Raw genomic sequence first — 21,464 nt, 5'->3', positions numbered from 1 at the left:
CAAAGAACTTTCCCCACCCCGTCTTCCAATTAACTTCCCCGGAGACAAGCATACAATATCCCGTCCTTTGATTTTGTTCGATAGGTCGTGTCATATGTCCAGCGGGGATCCGGCGGACAAAACGCTGTGGGATTATCGCATATTTTTTCCCACTCGCTAATCTCCTGTTGATCATGAGTTGTGAAGGATATTGAATTGAAGGTGTCTGGGATAGGATCCAGCTCACGACAAGCGATTCAGCAAAGACATGAATAGATGAATAGATTTTACGTTGTTTTTTTTGAAGCATCTGCAGATGGTAAAGCGCCAAAGCGCAGACATCCATTCGGAAAATAAACAAATCGCACTTAAACCATTATATAATTATCTGTTTTACCATATTCCAAAATATAGATTTACGTATGCATGAAAAATGAAACATTGTCTGCGTTGTTAAAACGGAAACTTGTAATTGCCATATTTAAAGTTTGCAGAATCTAGTGACAGTCGTAGTATTTATTTATTTATTTATTTCCCACACATTTCTTTCCCGTTTCTTATCAAGTTCCTTTTCTATGGCAACATGTAGCAGACTAGCTGGGACAGAATTAAACGTACTCTGTTTGTCGCAGCTGCATTGTTAAGTCAATACCAACTTTGTTTCTTAACTCTCTCTTAATAGTTCTGGCAGCCTGTCTAAGCAGCAAATTAGACAAGCATAAATGAATTGCACTCTCTACTCAGTAGAGTCTACTGGTTGTTGCCTCATTAAATAAAGTATTCAATGCAATGATTGTTTTTCTCCAATTACCCACAAACTTTTCCCTTTCTGCTTATTCTTTGTTTTAATTTCTGTGGCAACCCGTCGAGGGAGCAGACTTTTTGGGGTCGTGCGCCTTCTGGCAGTGGCTGCCTCCATTGTTAAATCGATGCAAACTTTGCTCTCGTCCTGTTAACGCTCTTAAGATTTCTGTAGCCCGTCTAAGCACCAAACTAACCGAGCGTGAAAACCCCTGCTAGTTTGTTGTTGTAGCTTTTATACCAGTGATTCTTAAATTCCACTAGTGGTACTTGAACTCACTTAAGAGGCACTTGAATCTCTGTCTATGTACAGTTAATTGTATTTAACATTTTAATACAATTTTGCTATCTTTAGCTATAGTGTTAATGTTGAAACGGTGCATAATGTTTCAGTTACTTGCAGTGATATCACAAACAGACCTCCTTTGCTACTGTACTTTCATGTTGGGACAATTTTTTGAAGTGTTACGCAGTGTTTTTTTCTGTTTAGTTCAAAATACTTTCACAAACGTCGCTTTCTTCTTGTTAACCCTGGCAGCCCATCTTGGCAGAAAACAAGGCTGACTAGTTGCTGCAAAATTGTGAAAGCCATTAAGCTTTAAGCCTTTGCGACAACACAACATACTATACTATAGTGTATAGTGTACTGTATATAGTGTTTCATTCATATGAAAGGTTAGTTCCTTACTTTTGATGATCATGAGAGTGGCAGTGAGATACCATCTGCCCATCTGTCACCTATGTGCATGACCTTTGCACAGGAGCTTTTCCCCTTGTCTGGGGTTTAATTTGAAGCCTTTTGATTTCCCCCCCAGGACCTCCCCTATTTTCTTTCCACTTCAGTGTTATTATTATTATAATTATTATCATTATTTTTACCAGCTAACAATACTTCAGGCAGTCATGTCTTAACACATCCAAAATGAGAGCAGGCCCTTGACAATTTTGACAATGTTGTTGTTTGCTCGCAAAAATCGTTTGAATTTGACTGTTTGACCCCTCGTCATTGTACCGCCGTCCTGTTGACGTGTGTGCAGGCGTGTCGCAAGCTGAGGCCTTGAAGGAGGAAAACGACTCGCTGCGCTGTCAGCTGGATGCCTACCGGAATGAGGTGGAGCTGCTCAAGCAGGAACAGGGCAAGAACCAGCCAATCAGGAGCGAGGAGGACAGCACGCACACTCAGCAGCTCAGCTTTCTGCAGCAGGCGCTGCAAGGCATGCAGAAGGTACCAAACACATACCTACATGCCAGCCAGACAAATATGAATGTATAGAAAACGACCAACACCTACACCTATGGATGAAGTGTATGTCTCCCAATAATTTTTTTCAGCATTAAGCTAGAGAAAGGCAAAGTTGTGTGGTTGTTTGAATGCACAATGTGTAATTATTTTCGGTTTATGTTCAATTTGGCGGTTAACTCAAAGTGGGAGTGTCATAAACAGTGTGAAGTCTCTTTTTCTGAAGAATTGTTCACTATCTACTGGTGCCGAAACAAAAACTCAAAAATCTGTTTTGATTTCAAATGAATCCAATCATTTCGTTTGAAATGTGCCATCCTTTAATTTGATCACACCCTGTGTATTCATCATGTCTCTCTCTCGCTCACTCACTCGCTCTTTCTCTTCAATCATGTCCTGCTGTTCATGTCCTCACGCAGAGTAATTACCTTTTATATTGAGCATGTGAATCGATTGAATGAATTGGAAGACTGTAAATTGGCCTCCCTCGCCGGGGCGTCCACGCATCACCCATCAGCATCTCACTCACTTTCCTTCTGCTGAAATAGCGAGAGGGCAAAAGCACTCGCCAAGACCCCCGCCACAATTCTCATGTCTTGAAAAACATCTCCTCACCATGGGAGGCCTTACCTTTTTCTTATGATCAGAATATTTCTCAACAGTGGAAGAGAAATATCTCCTTTCTTTATGTTTGCAGTTTGCCATGTTGCTCAATTAAGTCAGACTCCTGTTTCTTTTCTGTCGTCACATTTTGCCTCACTTTAGTTTGAAAACCTAAATATTGTTCAAGCAATAGTCACCCCACAATAAGTGTTATTCTTGTATTCTTGTTCTTGTCACAGCAACTCCTGAAAATGCGTGAGGAGCTGAAGCAGCGGGAGTGTGAGCTGGAGAAGAGTCTGGAGGACAAACAGCAGCTCAAGCATCAAGTCCACACCCTGAAGGAAGGACTGCAAACTTTGCAGAAGACGCAGGTAACACACACACACACACACACGGGCCACTTTCAAAATAATACACAATTTCTCTTTGACGGCAGTTATAATCATAATTAGTCATCATAAATACTTCAGGAATTGTACAGGCAAAATGTAACCCTTTGACATGATTAACCGTCATACAAATATAAGTAAAAGTTAAAAGATCAATTTTCATGATTTTGATGATTGTGACGGCCACCGTACGCACGCCCCAGGGCTCCCCTCACCTCTGTATACTATTTGTTTACCGATGTTATAAGTTCCGTTTAAGGCATATTTTCCTCAAAAATCTCAAATGTGTAATCAAAGGGGGAGCCTGAGCTCTTTTGGCATCGCAAGAAGCTGGCTGGCTCATTTGAATAACCTCTTACAGGCGCCATCAGACTTACCCAAAGATGTCTTTTTCTTTTGGCTTCATTTCTAGTGCCGCACGACTGAAGCGAGCACAGCGAGGGTGCCGATTTGCCGCTTGAGTCTTCTAATGTTCTTGTTCCACTCCCAACGAGCTCCACTTTGTGCTTTTTTTCTTTTTTAAAGACGTTTGCAAATGGACGTTTATTTTCCTGCACTTTGCTACCAAATGAGCCGGTTCATTGGCCCACGCCGCATCTTCTCTCATGTAGCTTACATAACCTCGCGAAACCACTTGTGGGCTTATTTAAGTGAGTGGTTTATTTGTTTTTGGTTGGTTGGTTGGTTGGTTGGTTGGTTGGTTGGTTGGTTGGTTGGTTGGTTGGTTGGTTGGTTGGTCTGTCGGTCAGGCGGGCGGTTTGTTGGATTCTTTTGAAGGGTAGAGTTTCTATTGTTTCAGAGGATGTTCGATTTCATGCTAGGGTTTATGAGGCCCCCCATAAAAATACTAATTGCATATACGTATATGTCAAGGATAATTATGCTTGTTTTTCTCCAAATTTCAAATGAATGATATTACAATTTCATTTTATTGTCAGCTAAGAGTGTAATTGCCCAAGTCATTTTTTAAGATTGGGAAATTAAGTAAAAATAACAAGCAAGAATCAAGTTGTCTCAATTCAACTTTGTAGATAACATAATGATGTGAATAACTGACATAGACATGAAGAAAAAACTCAAATGTTATTAGCAAGTACTTTAGCAGGGTTTACGTGGAAAAAAAAATTGGCGTTCTGATTGAAATCATTCCGAATGAAGATCTGTCCTTTACATACTCCACTCCGTTAATCGTTAATGTTACGGACCAAGACAGATGCGAACCAAGCAGTACATCGCCGCTCCAGATATGTAAATCAGCCTTAAATTGTAGCATATGATTAACTATGTCAAAAGACTCCTAATGTTCAGTTTCCTTCTTCATTGTCATCATTATTCATCCATTCATCCCGGGATCACCTTGTTACTCCAGTGTCTGCCCTTGAGACACGTCTCCCATCCAAAGGGCTTGATATCGATCGGCGACGGCCTGCATCGTTGAGAGAGGATGACACTCAATATTTTGTCCATCGACTCGGGTTTCAGGTCTTGCCCTTGCTTATTCTTGTGAGAGCAATGGCCAGCGTTAAAAGCGAGCCGAAGCGTTGTTGTTATTACAGTCCATGTTTGAGTAGGTCTCCTCCTTCTGATCAAGCCCAGGGACAAGCTTGTCAATATTGCATTAACACTAGTGGAATTTATAATAAATGCAGTCCCCCGTACCCACTGAGAAATATGCTAATTAAATTCCAGCGTTGGGGCAAACATGAATCGTGAGAGGCACCCTCATTAATGTGAGACAAAAAAATCCATTCCTGGGTGTGCATTTCCCTTAAGATTAGCCACTCTTGTTGGGTGATTTGTCATGTTGACGAGATCTTTTCCAACCATCGACTGACCGACCCTGACGTTATGGCTATTCCCGTCACTGACCGTGGAGTTGGCATGCATTCATTTTTTTCCTCAGCACAGTGCTGACTCTCAGCTTCGTCATCTGACCAAATATGTTTGAATTTATAAATATGAATATGCTTCAGTAAATATTAGATACCAACCATCTGCACAGACATTGCACATTTCTTTGACATTGGTAAGTCGTTAGTTTGTTAGTAAGTCACAGAATATGTAGCTACCTCGGGCACATCCGAAAATTCACTGAACCCGTGCAGTTTGTGTGTGTGTTCGGAATGGTAAGTGCGCTCCGCTCCCATTAATTTTAGAACGCAGCTTATGTTCAAAACCACTTAGCAACTCGTGCTTGAACTCCTCCCATCTGTACTACTTGATGTACTGGCGAAACCATGTACCCAGTTGGAGCGCCGGCACTACTCTTTTTGGTGCATTCTTTAAACTCCCAAATGGCAAATTCGAGCAACAGTTAGAGTGCCCCCTCGGAGCGTATTTCCGAATGTGCCCTAGTTCGAGACAACAATGCAATTAAGTCCTTTTTATTATTATTATTATTGTTCTAGCGAGCTAGTTGGGTAGCGGGATTTCTCAAAAAGAATTGTATTTGCTTGGTGTAATGAATGAGAAGAACTAAATTAGGAAATTCTAGAGACTGTTAATTATTATCATTTTTCAATTCCTCTAATAAATAAATGAATTCCGGTGGCAACATTTTGTCCGATGTCTGTGACATCAATTTAGATTTGCGAGGGATTGTGACTCATACAATGATGTGAATGCAGCAGCCCATGCCAGCATTCACCAGGATAATCAACAGAATAACGAGCCATTATTTGTCCAACCAAACATATTAAACTTAAGTAAAAGCAACAAAACCACCAAGGACCTACCTTATCTGTAATTACAGCATTTGCGGAAAAGCAGCGTCAACGAAAGAACCGCTCACCCTCCGTAAAACGAGAATGTATTCCTCCACATCATTTTACAACCTTAGAAATACTCTTACAGGAATGCACATCCAGCGCCTCATGTCATATTGTTATTGTGTTGAAGCTGGAACGATCTAAACAAGACGACAGAGGCGGCGACGAGGCTGCGAATCAAATCAGTGTAAGTGGCAGCCGTCTTCTCTTGGCTTTCCCTTTGTGACATATCATTCATATCCGCTCGCATTAGTCACCCAATACAGTCCCACACGTGCCTAATGTGTGTTGGGGATCTTGGGGGGCAAAGGAGGGCTTCAAGACAGAACCACTCGGCAGCGTTGGGAAGCGCACAATATTATGTAGGACGCCAAACACAAACATTATTAATTCCTTGTCTTTTTTTCTTTTTTTTCGCTACCTGTCACAGCCCAAAAACAAACAATTTGATCATTATTCTTCCAAGTATACTTTCTGTTTTTGTGTGTGCGTGCATGTGTGTGTGTGTGTGTGTGTGTGCGCCTGTGTCGCTCCAGGCGAAGTGCTCTCCTCGCCTCATTCCCCCAATTCTTTCCTCCATGTATTCGCATGCTGATTGTCTCTTCTGTTTCTATTTCTTTTTACTCCACGGCTGAAGGTTGCCTATTTACCTTCTCAGCTATTATGGTTGGAAATAAGACATAATGTGTATTTATTTCAAAATGCCAAACCTTTCCCAGGAATCTAAACAATGCCTGTGACATGTTCAGGTGAAATGCTCTAAAGCAGGGGGTCACCAACATGGTTGTCATGACAACCAAGGGCGGAGCCAGGGCATTGCGCCTACGCAGGTGGGCTTGTAAACAGCATAGAGTCTGAAAAAAAAAAAAGCAAACCCACTAAAGGCATCATTTGTATTTTCACTCATGGAGGCACCACCTGTATTCCTCTTATTAATTAGTGTGCGTATCTGTTCACGTTGCAATGTGGAGGGAGTAATATGTCAATTTTTTCCTACAGTGACGCAGCAGTGAGACAAAATTCATAATAGCCTACTCACTGGCATTTGTTCCAAAATAACCAGCTCATAAAAACACAACATGTTTATTTAATTTCACACAGTTATAAAGTAAATTTCCAATTTAAAGTGTGTTGTTGGTTTTTTTTATATACTATATGTGTGTGTATACAGGAAAGTGCACCGTTATCCTGCAGTCAAGAGAGGGAAGGTCCTACAGAGAGGAGGTCCCCTAGTCCGGTTCATTCAGAGAGAGAAGCCGTGCTTGTCGGTAAGATTCAGAGGGACGTTTCTTTTGCAGTTACACTATTACACCCTTAGAAATGCTGGGTTACACACAACCTAATTTGAGTTAAAAATTGGACCGAAAATTGACCCAACTTCCTGGGTTGTTTTGCCCAAAAACCTTTGCCCCACGTTTCGTACGAAACAATCCAACAACTGTTTTTTTTGTTGTTTTTTTGTTTTGTATTTTGCCAAACAACCCAGAAAATTGGGTCGCTTTATTCGTTCATTCATTCAATGGAATTAGCTATAGTCACATTGACCCAACTTTCTGAATCAGTCCGATTTTGAACCCATCCATTTTAAGGGTGAAGGGTTACATGAAAGTTTTTTTCTAATGTCACCACAGAAGGGAAGCAGTGATTGCACACAGGGAAACTTGCGACTAAAACGAAACAAGAAAACATTTATTAGCATGTACCACAAAGAATGAATCAAGTACGTTAACAGGTTTTCCCTAAGAGATTTTCTATTTATTATTTTATTCATTCATTCAATGGACTTAGTTGTAGGCATAGACTTTCTTTCAATGTTATCCCAAGTGTCATAAAACAAGGTTTTACATCTCAAAAATCTTTTGAGGAAGTAGAAGTGCCCTTCTTGGATCTTGGAGCAAAGTAGCAAAGCAGATTTGCAGCTACAATACACAAATTCCTTCATTTTGTTTTCAATGCGTCACTGAAAGCATAGAGAATGTCGAATGTCAGCATCCACACTTGTTTGGTGGCCACAGCGCATTGTTCGTGTTCAGCTATTTGCTACAAGGGACGTAATGTGTTTTCCTCGCCAAAGAGCCTCAAGTGGCGACGGTGGCCTTGATAGACGCCATCGGGGTAGATCTCTTAATGCTCCGCAGGTGGTCGGTATGAGCGGAGTGGGTGTGTGATGGCTCCCCAGGGGCCATGTGTGAGCAGAAAGCAGATGGTTTACTTTCACTTGGGGGAGAGGTTGTCTTTGACGAGGCCTTGGCGACAAAGCCGCCGTTAAACACTCGCACTAATCCAGTTTTCAGCCACAGTGTAAAAGGTGGAGGAGGTGATGCCACCATTCTCCTACAATATAAGTCATGTTTTTATTGTTCATATTAAGATGTAACCTGTTTGTGTCCTACCTCAGGGATCATTTCCACATTCCTGCACGTGCATCCCTTTGGGGCCAGCATTGAGTACATCTGCTCCTACCTGCAGCGACTCGACACCAAGGTAGGCACCACCACATCATATCCAGATGCATGCTAACAATTGCTATGCTAACATAGAGCAAGATTGAAACCTGAGTACAAAAAGCATGAATGTTTTTCCATTCATTTGAAAGTGTGCTAATGAAAAATGTGTCATTGTGAAAAATGTAATAATAGGAGTTGTTAGTGGCCTCAATGGAGTTTGACATGTTCCTAGTAATTTGATCGTCTCAGGTAGCTGAAATAAACTAAAACTGTGGACAACAGTTTAAAGAACACCTCGCTGACAGTATCAGTTCAAAATGAGCATGTCATACCTCCACCAAGCCCAAAGCAAAGGAACAGGTTGCATGGATATATTAAAAAGAAAATTATAAACGAACATGTGAAACACTGTAAGTTCATCTCCAAGCAGCTTGAAGTTCCCTTGACTATGGACGCACGTATTCACAAATTTAAGCTCTACAGTAGACCTGCAATACAAAAACGGATGACAATTTGACGAGACGACTTTTGATGTGCATTACCGCCACCTACAGGACCGGAGTCTCTTTATCCTCAAGTGGCTTTGATTATGTTTTCTCTAGGTGAAAATGAAGTCAAATTGACCAACTCACAAAGCCAAAAAGCTTATTGATCGTGTTAAGAAAGCATATACCCAATGCTCTTTCCCTATTAAGAGAAGTGATCATTAGGAAATGCCTGATAATTGCACACAGATTGTTTGTGTAATGCAGTTAATGGATGGTTCAGCCCCAGTCACTGTCTGTGAATAGAGGTTGAGAAAGTGCCACTTGAAAAGAAACTTTTTCAGTTTGTCGCCGTCTCCCAGACTAAAATGTCATCGGTGAGTGCGCCTTGCACGATCTGGCCAGTCGGCCCATTTCCCCTGATGCCGGAACATATTAAAAGCACGTTTGTCGCTGGATTAGACGCCCGCTAGCCAAACAGCGGCATCAATCCTACGGACGCTCTGAGTTCCTTTCAGTCACATCACGTCTCCCCGAGTGCCCCTCTTTTATTTCCGTCTGCCTGCGAGTAGTGTTTAAGACACGTTATTACTCTACGACACAGACTGTCCGTTCTTGCTTTCTTTGTTTTATGCCCAAATTCTTTACCCCCCTCAATGCTCTGACAACCATACATGTTGAGGCACTTTGACTCGCAAGTTTGATTCATTCTGGGATCCACCCAGTACGTAATTTACCGTAGTTTTCGCACCAAAAGGTGCACTGGATTATAAGGCGCACCCTCATTGAATTTTTTATTTTAGAAATTATTTCATATATAGGGTGCACCGGATTAAAAGGCGCATAAAATAGAAGCTATACTGCAACAAACTGAGGTTGACTAGGGTTGCGGTATGCATCCACTAGCCAATAACCAATGAGCCCTCTGTGAACAATCCCGTTTCTCAAACAATCTCCTATGAAATGATCAGAACTGACTAAAGTTTGATCTAACACTGGTACTGCTTACCTATGTTTCCCTTCCATATCGATCCGTAAATTTACTCAAAACATTAACAAAGCAGCCTATTTTGACATGAATTAGCCTTGTGCGTAAAGCAGCTATTATTATAGCATTAGCCATGCGCAATTTCCCATGAGCCTCAGCTCGCAATCTCCCATGAGCCTCAGCAAAGTGTAAACAATCGCGTTTCTCAAACAATCTCCTATAAAATGATCGGAACTGACTAAAGTTCGATCTAACACATTGGTACTGCTTACCTATGCTTCCCTTCCACATCAATCCGTAGATTTACTCGAAACATTAACGGAGCAGCCTATTTTGAAATGAAATAGCCTCGCGGGTACAACAGCTATTCGGTGACGCCCCCTGACGACAGTTGCCGTAATGTTGGGAAGCGATGCGACCTTGTAATTTACTAGTCGTACTAAAACGTACTGAAACATTTTGGCAGAGCACTGTGTACAACCAGTATGGATCAACAAATTCATCAATTGATCCATATATAAGGCACTCTGTATTATAAGGCGCACTGTGTTTTTTTGAGTAAAATGTACGTTTTTAAGTGCACCTAATAGTGCGGAAAATACGGTAGTTTACTCGCGTATCAAATCAATATTAGCCACTAAAGTTAACCGAAAGGCATTTACTTATCTGTTGCAGTGCCACAAAAAGGAAAATGTTCACTTTTTATTGCACATTCATTCATTTGTCACGTGCATGCAGTTTTTTTCAATCAGCCTGGAAAATGATAGTGGCAGCATGTTTCTCCATTGCTCTGAATCATCGTGTCACACACATGTCCAAGAAAGAACTCAAGTCTTTTCTTCAATTGTGTTTATTTGTTGCTGCGATGATACGTATGGGCGCCCACGTTTTGTCTGCTCTTCCCACACACACTCCAGTGCACACACTCATTAGGCATGCACATTTCTCAATATGCCTGGCTGGCCTCCACCTACAACAACAACAAGTGGAAGCTGAAGAAGCCAAGTCTGCTCTGCTTATCTGGTGACATCACACGCGGCGCTGTTGTGTCACGACACAGCAAGCAAGCACCCAATATCTAACCAAGCACTGGGTCCAAAACGGACTGAGCCAATAACCCAGCACATTGGATTACCTGGATAGCACGTCAGATGTGATTAAAATAATTGGTGGTCACCAGCTTCAGCTCATCAGTCCGCTCAAATCCACTCTTCAACCCAAAGCCCAGAGCTACCCAATCTGTTTTAAGATCACATCTCACTCAGTGGCGAAGGTTTGCGAGTGTCTGGATGTACCCAATGTGCTACGGCAGTGAGTTAGCATAACAACCCAACACTTTTTAGCGTGAATCCAGGATGTAAGCAAGTGGCAAATATTTTGACAGGAGTCCCCACCTCTGATTTTGATTGCCCTCTCTGTTCTTGTAGATCAACCCAACTGAGGTGGAGGCACTCCTTTCCAGGCTGCCCTGCACCTTCAGGCAGGAGCTGACGGGCGTCGGCGCCAGTCTGGAGAAACGTTGGAACTTCTGCGGATTCCAGGGCATCAAGAGTACGTAAGGGCGCGCTCGTGGAGGGAGTGCCCAAACCCTCCACGGCTGTCAAGACGGCATCTCTGCGCTTAAAGGAATGTTTACTTGACACGGCCCAGACTCGCCGGGAGTCGGGGCAGAGGAGTCACTGGATTCGGACGAGAGTGCAGCCCACAAGGATTGGGCATCGAAGCTTTCTGAGCCTTTCTGGCAGGTCCGAGCGGGACTACACAGGGCTACTTACCTGCCACGTCATCAGGGTCAAACTCTGCAAACCTCCAAAACCCTGCAGCCTCCATCCCTCCTCATGTTTTGTTTTATTTTATTTTATCCTTCCTGGTTTGTAACATACATTCTGGAAAAAAAGAATCATATATTTCTTCATTTTCTGTAAAGGCTGTGAAAAGTTGCATAGAATTGTTGTTATATGCTGTACATGCTTGGATTGTATTTTTGATTATAAAAAGGGAATTTTCATATGACACTGTTTTGGTGTGTTTTTCAGCTTCAACTTCCAGGGTATCAAATTTGACCTTTTTGTCTTTTTGGGGCTGGGGTAATTTTAATAGTAGAGTTCTGCCGTGCATACACTCATACACGCGCCGACAGTTTGTTTTTTTATTTTCAAAAATGTTGTTTTGGGGGTTTTCCTCATAAATTGAAATATCATTATTTAATATGTAATTATTATTTTAAATGAATACGCTGAAAAAATAACTCTTCACACACAATTTTAAGTAAATTAATTATGTCTCAAATCCTTAATAAATAGCATTTAATTCATTTTTTCTCATTGAATATACTAAAGATTTTACATTAATACTATATTTTTATCCTCAAACAGCATATACACCAATAAACTTACAATTATTAGACATTAGGTATTCTGTAGTTGAGTGAATAAATGCCGTTGCTCTCAGCTAATCAGCATTGGATTAGTGTGGTTTCGCGCACACACACACACACACACTAGTATTCATTAAACAGTTTGGCAAAACTTGTGCACTCATCTGCCAAGCCCTGACGAGTGACTCGGTGCCTTGCGTCACGGCCGCCGCCTCCATGACACAAACAAGGATGCTAATGGTGTCTTCTCTTTTGTGTTGACGGCCTACGGGGCAATTTAGGCCTTTTTGTAGAGCTGCTGGTGCGCACAAAAGCATCGCGTCGGGCATCGCAAGAGAATGCAGCAAACGGACTAATTAAAATTCCCTGGAACATCGCTCTCCTCTCCGGCCATTGATGTTTGTTCGTTTAAAGCCATTAAAAACGTGTGAAGCTGCAAACAGTGCGCTCCAATGTCACAACAAAGGGCACCCGCATGCTGCTTCCTTCTCCCATTTCCAAACACCTCCTCTCCATGCTGAGGATGACTGTAATTGGATGCGCGGGATTCCTTTGGGTGGTTTTGTGATGTGGGAGATAGCCTTAATTACCTCCCTGTCTCGTACTGCTTTCTGACGGCGTTCTCATCTACTTCATTATGACCGTCTCCCTTCAGCGAGCACATAATAGGATACCGCCTATGCCTGGTGCCATGACACCTAAAATACCAACAACAATCACCCCACCGTGCAAAGACGCTAATGCAGGCACCTCGATGAGGCAGGGATCCTGGAAAATTTCCCCAGAATGTAGAGACATGCATCTATTACCCAGAATCCAACAAAGTTGGCCGCAATTGTGTGAACTTTAACAAGGCAACAGCATTCTGCAACATCTGGTGTGACATACATATAAAACTGTCTTCAACACAACTGTCAGGTATTAAACTTCACAACCTATAGTCCTGAAGTAACAAAGCAACCTAAGACTGTCGTGCTGCCATAAACACGTTTGGCACCAGGCATGATGTTCTTTTCATCAGGATGGAATTTCCTTACACATGCTCAACAAAAATTGATCCACATGTCTTTTATGCTGCCAATGTGGGGCATCGCTCCAACTGTGTGCATTCAGACACTCACACAAAATCCCCCAATCAGATCATTTGGTGACGTCAGCACCAAGCCTTGTGTGACGTGCTGCATGAAATATTGTTCTTAACACAACAGGGCAGGAGAAATGAGAGTGAAGTGTTAGACTTCGTCCAGGTCTTGGAGGAGCAAAGCACCGTCAGGCCATTACGCTTCTACAGGCGTGTTTAACTTATGCCAGCACTTATTCTGGTGCGATACACTCAATAAAATCATGTCTCAACATTAGAGTGGAAGAAGTGAGTGTCAGGTGTTAAACGTCACACCCCGATTCAGCTTTCTACCTGTGTTTGGGCTTTGATAACACCTCCTAAGGCACCAGAAGTGTCTCATCTATAAGTGGGAAAATGCCACTTTTAAACCGTGGAAGGTACTGCAAAGATACTGCAAAATACTGTGTCTACTGTCAAGAATGACAAACTTTGTCAAGTCAAGTTTATTTGTATAGCCCTAAATCACAAGCAGTCTCAAAGGGCTTCAGATAGACAAAGATTGACAGTTATTCTCAAAGCATCCCCTGATCTTAAGCTCCCAAAAGGGCAAGGAAAAACTCAAAAAAAAAACTGCCAGGGGAAAATGAGAAACCTTGAGAAGGGACCACAGATGGAAGGATCCCCCTTTCAGGATCACCAGGCTGCAATGGATGCAGAGAGGGCACAAATAATACATAATATGAGAATCAATGAAAAAGTGGATGTCCAAATCAAAGCGAAGAGCTGCCGGAGGAGCCCTCAATTGTCCTGTCAGTGTCTTCGAGGAGGTTGAGCTGCAGTTCCCCCATCCTGAATTGGTCTTTTTTTATACTTAACAATGCCACGAAAAAAAGCCAAAAAATGCCAGCTTGGAAAGATAGAGTAAAAAGGTCCTCCAGAGATTCTACAAAATATGTGCTTTATCTGCTTTGAAGCTGTAAGTGTAAAGGCAAACTTAAAATGATTGTGCCTTACCATGGAACATATGCGACTAGTATGTGCTCGTAGTGCTAGACTGAAGTGTCCAGAGCTAAGCTGCACCAACAAGCCAAGCTAAGCATGTGTGTTTTTATATTTGTCTATTACTGTGCACTCAGTCTTCTGAAAAGTCCAAATGATAGCTTGGTGCGTCAACAGCGCCTCCTATTGAGTATTACTTGTACTACGTGAGCGTTTCCTCACATCCTGCGCAAAAGTTACCCAGGGTTGTTGCATGCAGACAACACACCATTTCCACATCTTTATGCAGTCATCCTTTGTGGCAAAGATGTCACAATCAGTCAATGTCTTTTTCTTACACAAGACCAAAAAAGTACTGTGTCGTGGACTTCTTTGTCCATTTACTGACATGTATATTTTCGTGCTTTGTGGGAAAAAAAACAAAGAATTCATACTAATACAGGTCGTTACATATTACTCTTTATTCTAAGAGGCGATGTTGACAAGGTTTACACATTTGTTTTTTTATAGATCCAGTCGGTTAGGTTTAGTGCATTTTATTTTCACTTTACTGGGAATACTCGGCTTAAATTTTGCCAGGCTAACAGAGACTAAAAATAACAAGCCTGGATGTGATTTTCTGCAACATACACTGTAGTCTGTCATCCAATTTCATGCTCTTGCTTTTAAATGACTACTTTACGCTTATTTTATAATAATTTTACAATAACATTAGAATACGTACATTCAAATTCGGATGGTACACAGGCGGAAACAGAAAAAAAATGGTGTTGTTGCTATGGTGACACACCCAGGCAGTCAGATCAGTTGATAGACATAGCCATTGCATCATATTCCACTCATTTGCCTTAAAGGACTGGTTGCTTTCTCAATTTGCGTTGGGTCGTTGTCCACCTGCACTGTGAAGTGCCTGTGAAGCGAATTCTGAACTGTTTGGCTGAGTGAGCAAAACATATTGCTCGAAACACTTCAGAAGTCATCCTACTGCTTTTGTCAGCAGTCATATCATCAATAAGTTGGTTTGGAAATGTACGTATATCTTTGAATTACTTGTAAATAAGAGACTGGATTTTTTGTAAGATTGGCAATATTTCTCTTACTAAATTGTGAATCGTGGGCTATTTTCTAAACAGGCTATATATGTTAATCTTGTAAATACATTTACAGAGAAAATAATACAAAGTTGCTCTCCCATTGAATTGGGACTTTTTTTCAGTGGTGTAAAGTCAAACCAGCATTAATTTTTTTCACTCGTTGCACTTATTTGTATTATGTGCAAAGTGTGTTTTTATTGTACTCATAGTGATTGTTATTTGATTTGTGCTGTGAGAGAAAATGCTCAAAACAAGTTTCGTAATTGTAAAAACTGCTTTCATGCTTACACTAGAAATGTTACAGTTGCACATAATGGTATCATGTGAGTTCGCTTCTGCCCTTTCATTTTTATAACATTGCATGCAAGCTGAATTCTCGCCGTATTAGTGAGTTCATAAAACCTTGGAAATCTATCTTGTCCCGGGCCTGCTGATTTTCTCTGAGCTGATCCACTGGTGGTACAAAAACAAGAAATGCTGAGGTCGGGGAAAATGAACAAACCAAACATGATGGACAAATGCATATTACGCCTCACGGTGCAGAGGTGGTGGGTTTGATTCCGGCTCCGGCCTTCCTGTGTGGTTTGCACGTTCTCCCCGTGCTTGCGTGGGTTTTCTCCGGGTACTCCGGTTTCAAATTCCAAATACATGCATGGTAGGCATTGGTAGGCCAACTGAACACTCCAAATTTCCCGTCGGTGTGAGTGTGAATGGTTGTGTTAGCCCAGGGGTGGGCAAACTTTTTGACTCGCGGGCCGAACTGGGTTCTAAATTTGGACCGGAGGGCCGAACCAGGAGCAGATGGACGTAGTGTTTGTGTGAAGTAATATAAGCGACCTGTAAAGGTCATTGCATAAAAGATTTTGGCCTTTAGTAGGTAGTAAAGCATGGATATTCCAAACAAGTTTTTTGAAAACAAATGCATTTATTAACAGCATTAAAAAAAAAAATCACTAAAAAACTGCTATCGGTGGTTCTCATAAAATAAGACACTGTTATTATGAATAACAGTCTCCATCACTTCAGTGCCTGCAGGTCAGATTAATGAAAGATGTTTATCTTATGAGATCACATCAAACGGCAAACATTCTGACCAAATATATCATCTTGAAGAATCGGTGAAAGCATACATCCAAATAAAGTAATCAAAACTGCAACACGGTGAGGGGTATGTGAAAATCAGAGCAGAGTTTTAACTCACAAACATCTGGTAACAGAGGTGAGGACGTCGCGAACGTCGAGCCAAATTGGTCACTCTTTTTTTAACATTCGGCACTCACTTCTTTTCTTCGGGCCACTCATTTTAATGGAAGGATTCCAGGGGAAGGTTTGTGGGTGGCTTTAGCGTAAAACGGTATCTGAAAGCTCAGCGCGCAAATTGCAGGAACGCCGTCGTCACAGCCCTCGCTCTAAATTCGGGGCTGATACAAATAGAGCGCGAGTGCGCCATGTCCGTACTACTGAGTACGTACACGCACTTGTGAGTGTGCACCGAGCTTTCCGACACGGCTTCCGGTAGTAAATGCGCAGGCGAGCGCTTCCCCATCTACTGGGGAAACGCAGTCATTGCAGGCAATATGACCAAAAAAACGTTTTAATAATACAATTTATTCAGGGTTGGCGGGCCGGATTAAACGGTCCCGTGGGCCGGATGTGGCCCGCGGGCCGTAGTTTGCCCACCCCTGTGTTAGCCTATGTGTGCCGTGGGGCTGCGAGAGGCTCCAGCACACCGGCAACCCTCCGTGAGGGCAAGCAGTTAAGAAAATGGATGGATGGATGGATGGATGGATGGATGGATGGATGGATGGATGGATGGATGGATGGATGGATGGATGGATGGATGGATGGATGGATGGATGGATGGATGGATGGATGGATGGATGGATGGATGGATGGATGGATGGATGGATGGATGGATGGATGGATGGATGTTATTGGTAGTGTGTGTGTTTCTAGTGCTCCCTGCATGTTTAGTTTATTGTGGTTATTACTAAAATTTGAATGTTTGTACGTTTGCAGAGCTCATTCTCTGTCAGTGCACAGTTTCTTCCATTGTAGAGTGTATTTCTTCAACATTTATTCTCTATGGCTGCTTCATAATTGATCGATCGGTTGAGCACTAGGCGGTAGGAACCAAATCAAATCGAATTTTGACCCGGGGCCGTCCCTTCCCCTCGCGCTGGTGATTACGTAGCCCCCTTGTCGCGACTCCGCCCTCTTTGTGTCCCGCTTGCACTTCCTCATTCGCGTGACGTTGAAAGCCGTCACCAATTGGCTGGCACTCTGTGACGTCGGCGTGATGTCGGGAATTCCTCTCCCAGCGGAGCTCCGATAGTCGGTGAAGCGGAGCTTTGGAAGGAAGTGGCACGTACTGTATCCACGTGAGACGGGCGGATAAGTTGATAATGTTTTCCAGGCCGCTTCTTCATCCTCCCGCATCAGACGCCACAGCTTCTTTCTCTGCCTGCACCTTCAGCGAGCCGGAAGATGAGTTTCACTGTGCTCCCCTCGCGTCTCTGAGCAAAAAGCTAGTAAACTAGCAAACATGATCATTCTCATTTGCATTGGATGCGCGTAAACACAACATCTGAGAAGTGTGACCCCAGCCAGCCCAACATTCACGTAAGTCTGTTGATATTTTCACTTTGTTTTAGTGACTAATTGTGACAAAACAGTCTAAGAATACAAGCTCATCATTGTGGGACAAGGTCAATGTGAGACTCCTGTTGTAAACTAACAAATTGGACATATATTTCTACCAATAATGACACAAACTGCTCAGTTTGTTAAAAACACAAAATTACTGATGACAAAATCATGCAGGTAAAGTTTTGTGTCAGTGACCTTTCTCTTACCCGATGATGCCTTTTTCTTCCCAAATGCATCATAGGTGCACTGCATTTTCTCTTGACTTAGGGCAAGATTCTTATTAGTTCATTCCAGAGTGCATTATGAACAAGAAACAGACATTCACTCTCACATTACACCAATGGACAATTTGTAAAGTTTTTAAACCTTTATTGAGTCATGGCACCTATTTTACATGAGAAGAATGTCACTGTATGCCACCAAACAAAAAACAGCATTGGAGTCACATTAATTTTTGTGCCTGCAGACAAGTTGGGAATCACTGACTCCTCATTGAAACTAACATGTTGTTGCATTGTGGGAGAAAGTCAGAATGCCCGGGAAAAAATGCATGCAGTTAAGATTAATATGTACTTTTTGTAAGTTCTGTACTTTGACAGTGTCCAAAACATTTGTTTACAAGGTCCACGTCATTTACTGAGCTGAGCATTTGTTGTTATCTCGGCGCAGCATGAATTTATCTGCGCTTTTCGTCTTGCTTTTTTTCTTCAGGCTATCGCTACTGCAATGAATGGCCTTTTGAAAATAGACATGGCGTTTTGAAGATAGACATGGAAAAACTGTTCATATGACTGTAGTCAACATAGAAAATATAAGGCGTTTGTCCCGAAGCTCCAATCGTACTGTTCACGCGTGCACTGCAATTGGAAGTTTGTATTGAGTATTATGGTCTAAAATCTTTTTCTCACAAAAATCTAATTTCTGATTTTATTTTTCCTCTTCACTTGTCAAAACAATTAACAATAAGGACATTATTAAAATTGAGGCTTGCCTCTGTGGTTTCTTTTGCCCCTTCTGGGATTTGCTTTATTCCTCCCAACACCAAATGATGTAAGCACAATCTTTAGCCATTTAACATTTTCAAGAATCTATTTTATCATACTGAATCATTGGCGAGGCAAAGCGACCAGGGCATTGCAGCTTGGAAGCAGTTCCTTGGGTCAAAAGTTTCCAACATGTTGATAAAGTGCCACTTTTGCAACATGGAAATGGAAACTATGTCTTCGCGTGATTGATACCACGATTGCCTTCCAACAGATCCTTTCTGGTAAAACATAAAACAATGTGAAAATTATTCAGTTCATGTTGTCTTTTTCTTAGTGAGAAGTGAACTTGCAAGTCTCTTTTTGTGAAATAGTATAGACAAGGGGGAGGTTAAAAGTTGCCAACACAGTTTTTAAAAATACGCTAATTCTCTCTGTTCACTCCCATGTTGTTAGCGTAAGCAATGCATGTCAGCAAGGAACCAGTTTGAACTATACGTATCATTAAAAAAAATTACAAAATGATTGTACTTTACAAATGAGTTGAAATTAATCAACCAATAGCTCAGCAATAAGATCGATCAATGTACTTGAAACAAACAACAAAGTTAAAATAACCGGCCACCCTCATTTGAGGAAAAGATTCCCCAGCCGTTACACAAGAAGCTCAGATGTCCACCCCAAGAGCTGAAGACGGCTTTAAATAGATAAGCGCTTAAGTTGCGCGCCAATGAGCCATCGTGACCCTTGATCAAGGTGATTCCTCAAAGTCTCGAGCCTGACTCATCACAACATGCCTCGAGGCTCAAAGGAAAAGCAGAACCCGTGAAATTCTCTTCTATTTCTAAAATGTGAACGTGAGCAAAAAATGTCTGCAAACTGAAGTAAAGTCCTGGTTTATTCCGCACTGCTCAGTGCTTTCGGTAGTGTTTGCAATAATTAGCTTTTTAGGTTAGGAGAAAATCTGCCTCAGCGGTTTGGATTTTCGGATAATTATTTGAATGATTATGCAAGCCCGAATGCCAGAAAGTTACATGAATACTGGCAATCACAACATGTTAATAATAATAACTTATAATAATAATTTATGTTTAAACAAAATGAACAGCAAATTGCCCAAAAAGAGTAACATGCAGAAACTTAGAAACTGTCTACATCATGTTGCTGTCCTTCCCATTTCCATAGGGTCCGCCATGTTTCCCGACGCCTTAGAAGCGGCTGGGCGGATGGACGGCCTGTCCATGGCCTCCCTCCAGCCCGAGGAAGAGGAGGAGGAAGCAGAGGTGGTTGTGGAGAGAGGGCCGAAAAAACGTGGCCGCTACCGGAAAAGCATACAGCTACTGAAGCCCTTCAGGATAACACAAAAGTAAAAGCTGGTATTTTATTGTATCAGTCTCTAAGTACTCGTCATGGTGTGGAAACAACCTAAAAGCATAAAAAAAACTACATTAAGTTTAAAGATATTGCACCTCTAGTGCAGATCTTTCTTCTTGCGTTCTTATCGCTCTTATGAACATATTTGGGGAAAGTGTAAGAATGAATCCACAAAAGCATAAAACACCGTGTTGATCTTGTGATAGTCACTAAACTAAGGTATTGTGAGGTGCGATGACATCTCGGGCGATATGGTCTTACGAGATGTCACGCACGATAGCAGCCCATCTGGAAAATATTCCACACAAAACAAAAGCTGAAGACATTCGCTGATAACAGACACCTCACTCGCATTTACCATTGTAAAACCTTTTTGTTCAAACATGGGCAAATATTAGGTTATATGAACAGTCATATCAATGTAAAAAGAAGTTATAAACACTATAGGTTAATATACCAAAAATGAACAAAATAACAAATGTATTAAAAAAACATTGTCGGTAACGAGACTTAAAAAAGGACTTTTAAAAACGGATATCCCAAAAATTAACAAAATAACAGAAACATTCAAAATAACATTGTTGGTAAACAGATTTAAAGGGCTTTTAAAAACTAAAATAATCAAATTACCCAACCTATTCAAAACTAAACTACATCCATCCATCCATCCATTTTCTGTACCGCTTTATCCCCACGGGGGTCGCGGAACTAAACTACAATGAAGCATTTTTGAAAGAATCAACAAAGAAACCCCCAACAAAAGCAAGACCATTATAATCCTGACGACACTAAAATAATGTAAAACTACTCACTGTTGGAAGATTATTAAAGATCACTGATACCCTGTGTAGCGTCACAAGAAGCCAAAGAAAAAGCAAAACACACTTGTGGAGCTAATCTTCTCGAACCGTAAAATGAGCTGATGTCACACTTTTGACTTTGGATGTTCCTGCTGGATAAATGCAAACAAAAAGATCGTGCTGAATATGTTACAGTCGTGCTACAGGGTAGGGTCCAAGTTAATGGCACAAATACAGACAGATTATCTTTTAAGCACACATAAACTAGAGACGTGCTCGCTTGCCTTCTGGCCGTTGGCATAGCGCAGGAAGCGGCGATAACAAATGGAATCTTATCCCCGAGCAGCATACAGCTGTGCGCGTTTGAGTACTGTATGCTAAGTGATAAACAAGCCGTGAGCAGCTCTTTGGTGAAGAGTTAAGGA

At 41.7% G+C, this 21,464-nt stretch overlaps 2 protein-coding genes across 16 annotated transcripts in view; both read left to right on the top strand.

Annotated features, from left to right (window-relative positions):
• enox2 (ecto-NOX disulfide-thiol exchanger 2) overlaps positions 1–11,713 on the top strand; it is a 137,087-nt gene extending 125,374 nt beyond the window's left edge. For all 15 annotated transcript variants that reach the window (XM_061281717.1, XM_061281632.1, XM_061281664.1 and 12 more), the window contains 6 exons: positions 1,818–2,005; positions 2,863–2,994; positions 5,911–5,967; positions 6,952–7,048; positions 8,179–8,264; positions 11,128–11,713. In XM_061281717.1, coding sequence (XP_061137701.1) covers positions 1,818–2,005; positions 2,863–2,994; positions 5,911–5,967; positions 6,952–7,048; positions 8,179–8,264; positions 11,128–11,259 — 692 coding nt within the window. In that variant the 3' untranslated portion in view covers positions 11,260–11,713. The remainder of the gene's footprint in view (positions 1–1,817; positions 2,006–2,862; positions 2,995–5,910; positions 5,968–6,951; positions 7,049–8,178; positions 8,265–11,127) is intronic.
• A 5,794-nt stretch (positions 11,714–17,507) lies between these two features.
• wu:fb13g09 (ATP-binding cassette sub-family C member 5) overlaps positions 17,508–21,464 on the top strand; it is a 28,899-nt gene continuing 24,942 nt past the window's right edge. The window contains exons 1-2 of the mRNA XM_061283798.1: positions 17,508–17,855; positions 20,051–20,231. Coding sequence (XP_061139782.1) covers positions 20,059–20,231 — 173 coding nt within the window. The 5' untranslated portion in view covers positions 17,508–17,855; positions 20,051–20,058. The remainder of the gene's footprint in view (positions 17,856–20,050; positions 20,232–21,464) is intronic.

This window comes from Syngnathus typhle, linkage group LG1, assembly GCF_033458585.1.
Source record: "Syngnathus typhle isolate RoL2023-S1 ecotype Sweden linkage group LG1, RoL_Styp_1.0, whole genome shotgun sequence".
NCBI classification, from domain to species: domain Eukaryota; kingdom Metazoa; phylum Chordata; class Actinopteri; order Syngnathiformes; family Syngnathidae; genus Syngnathus; species Syngnathus typhle.
Note: the sequence above shows the minus strand (reverse complement) of the source record. Positions and strands in the feature narration are given on the sequence as shown.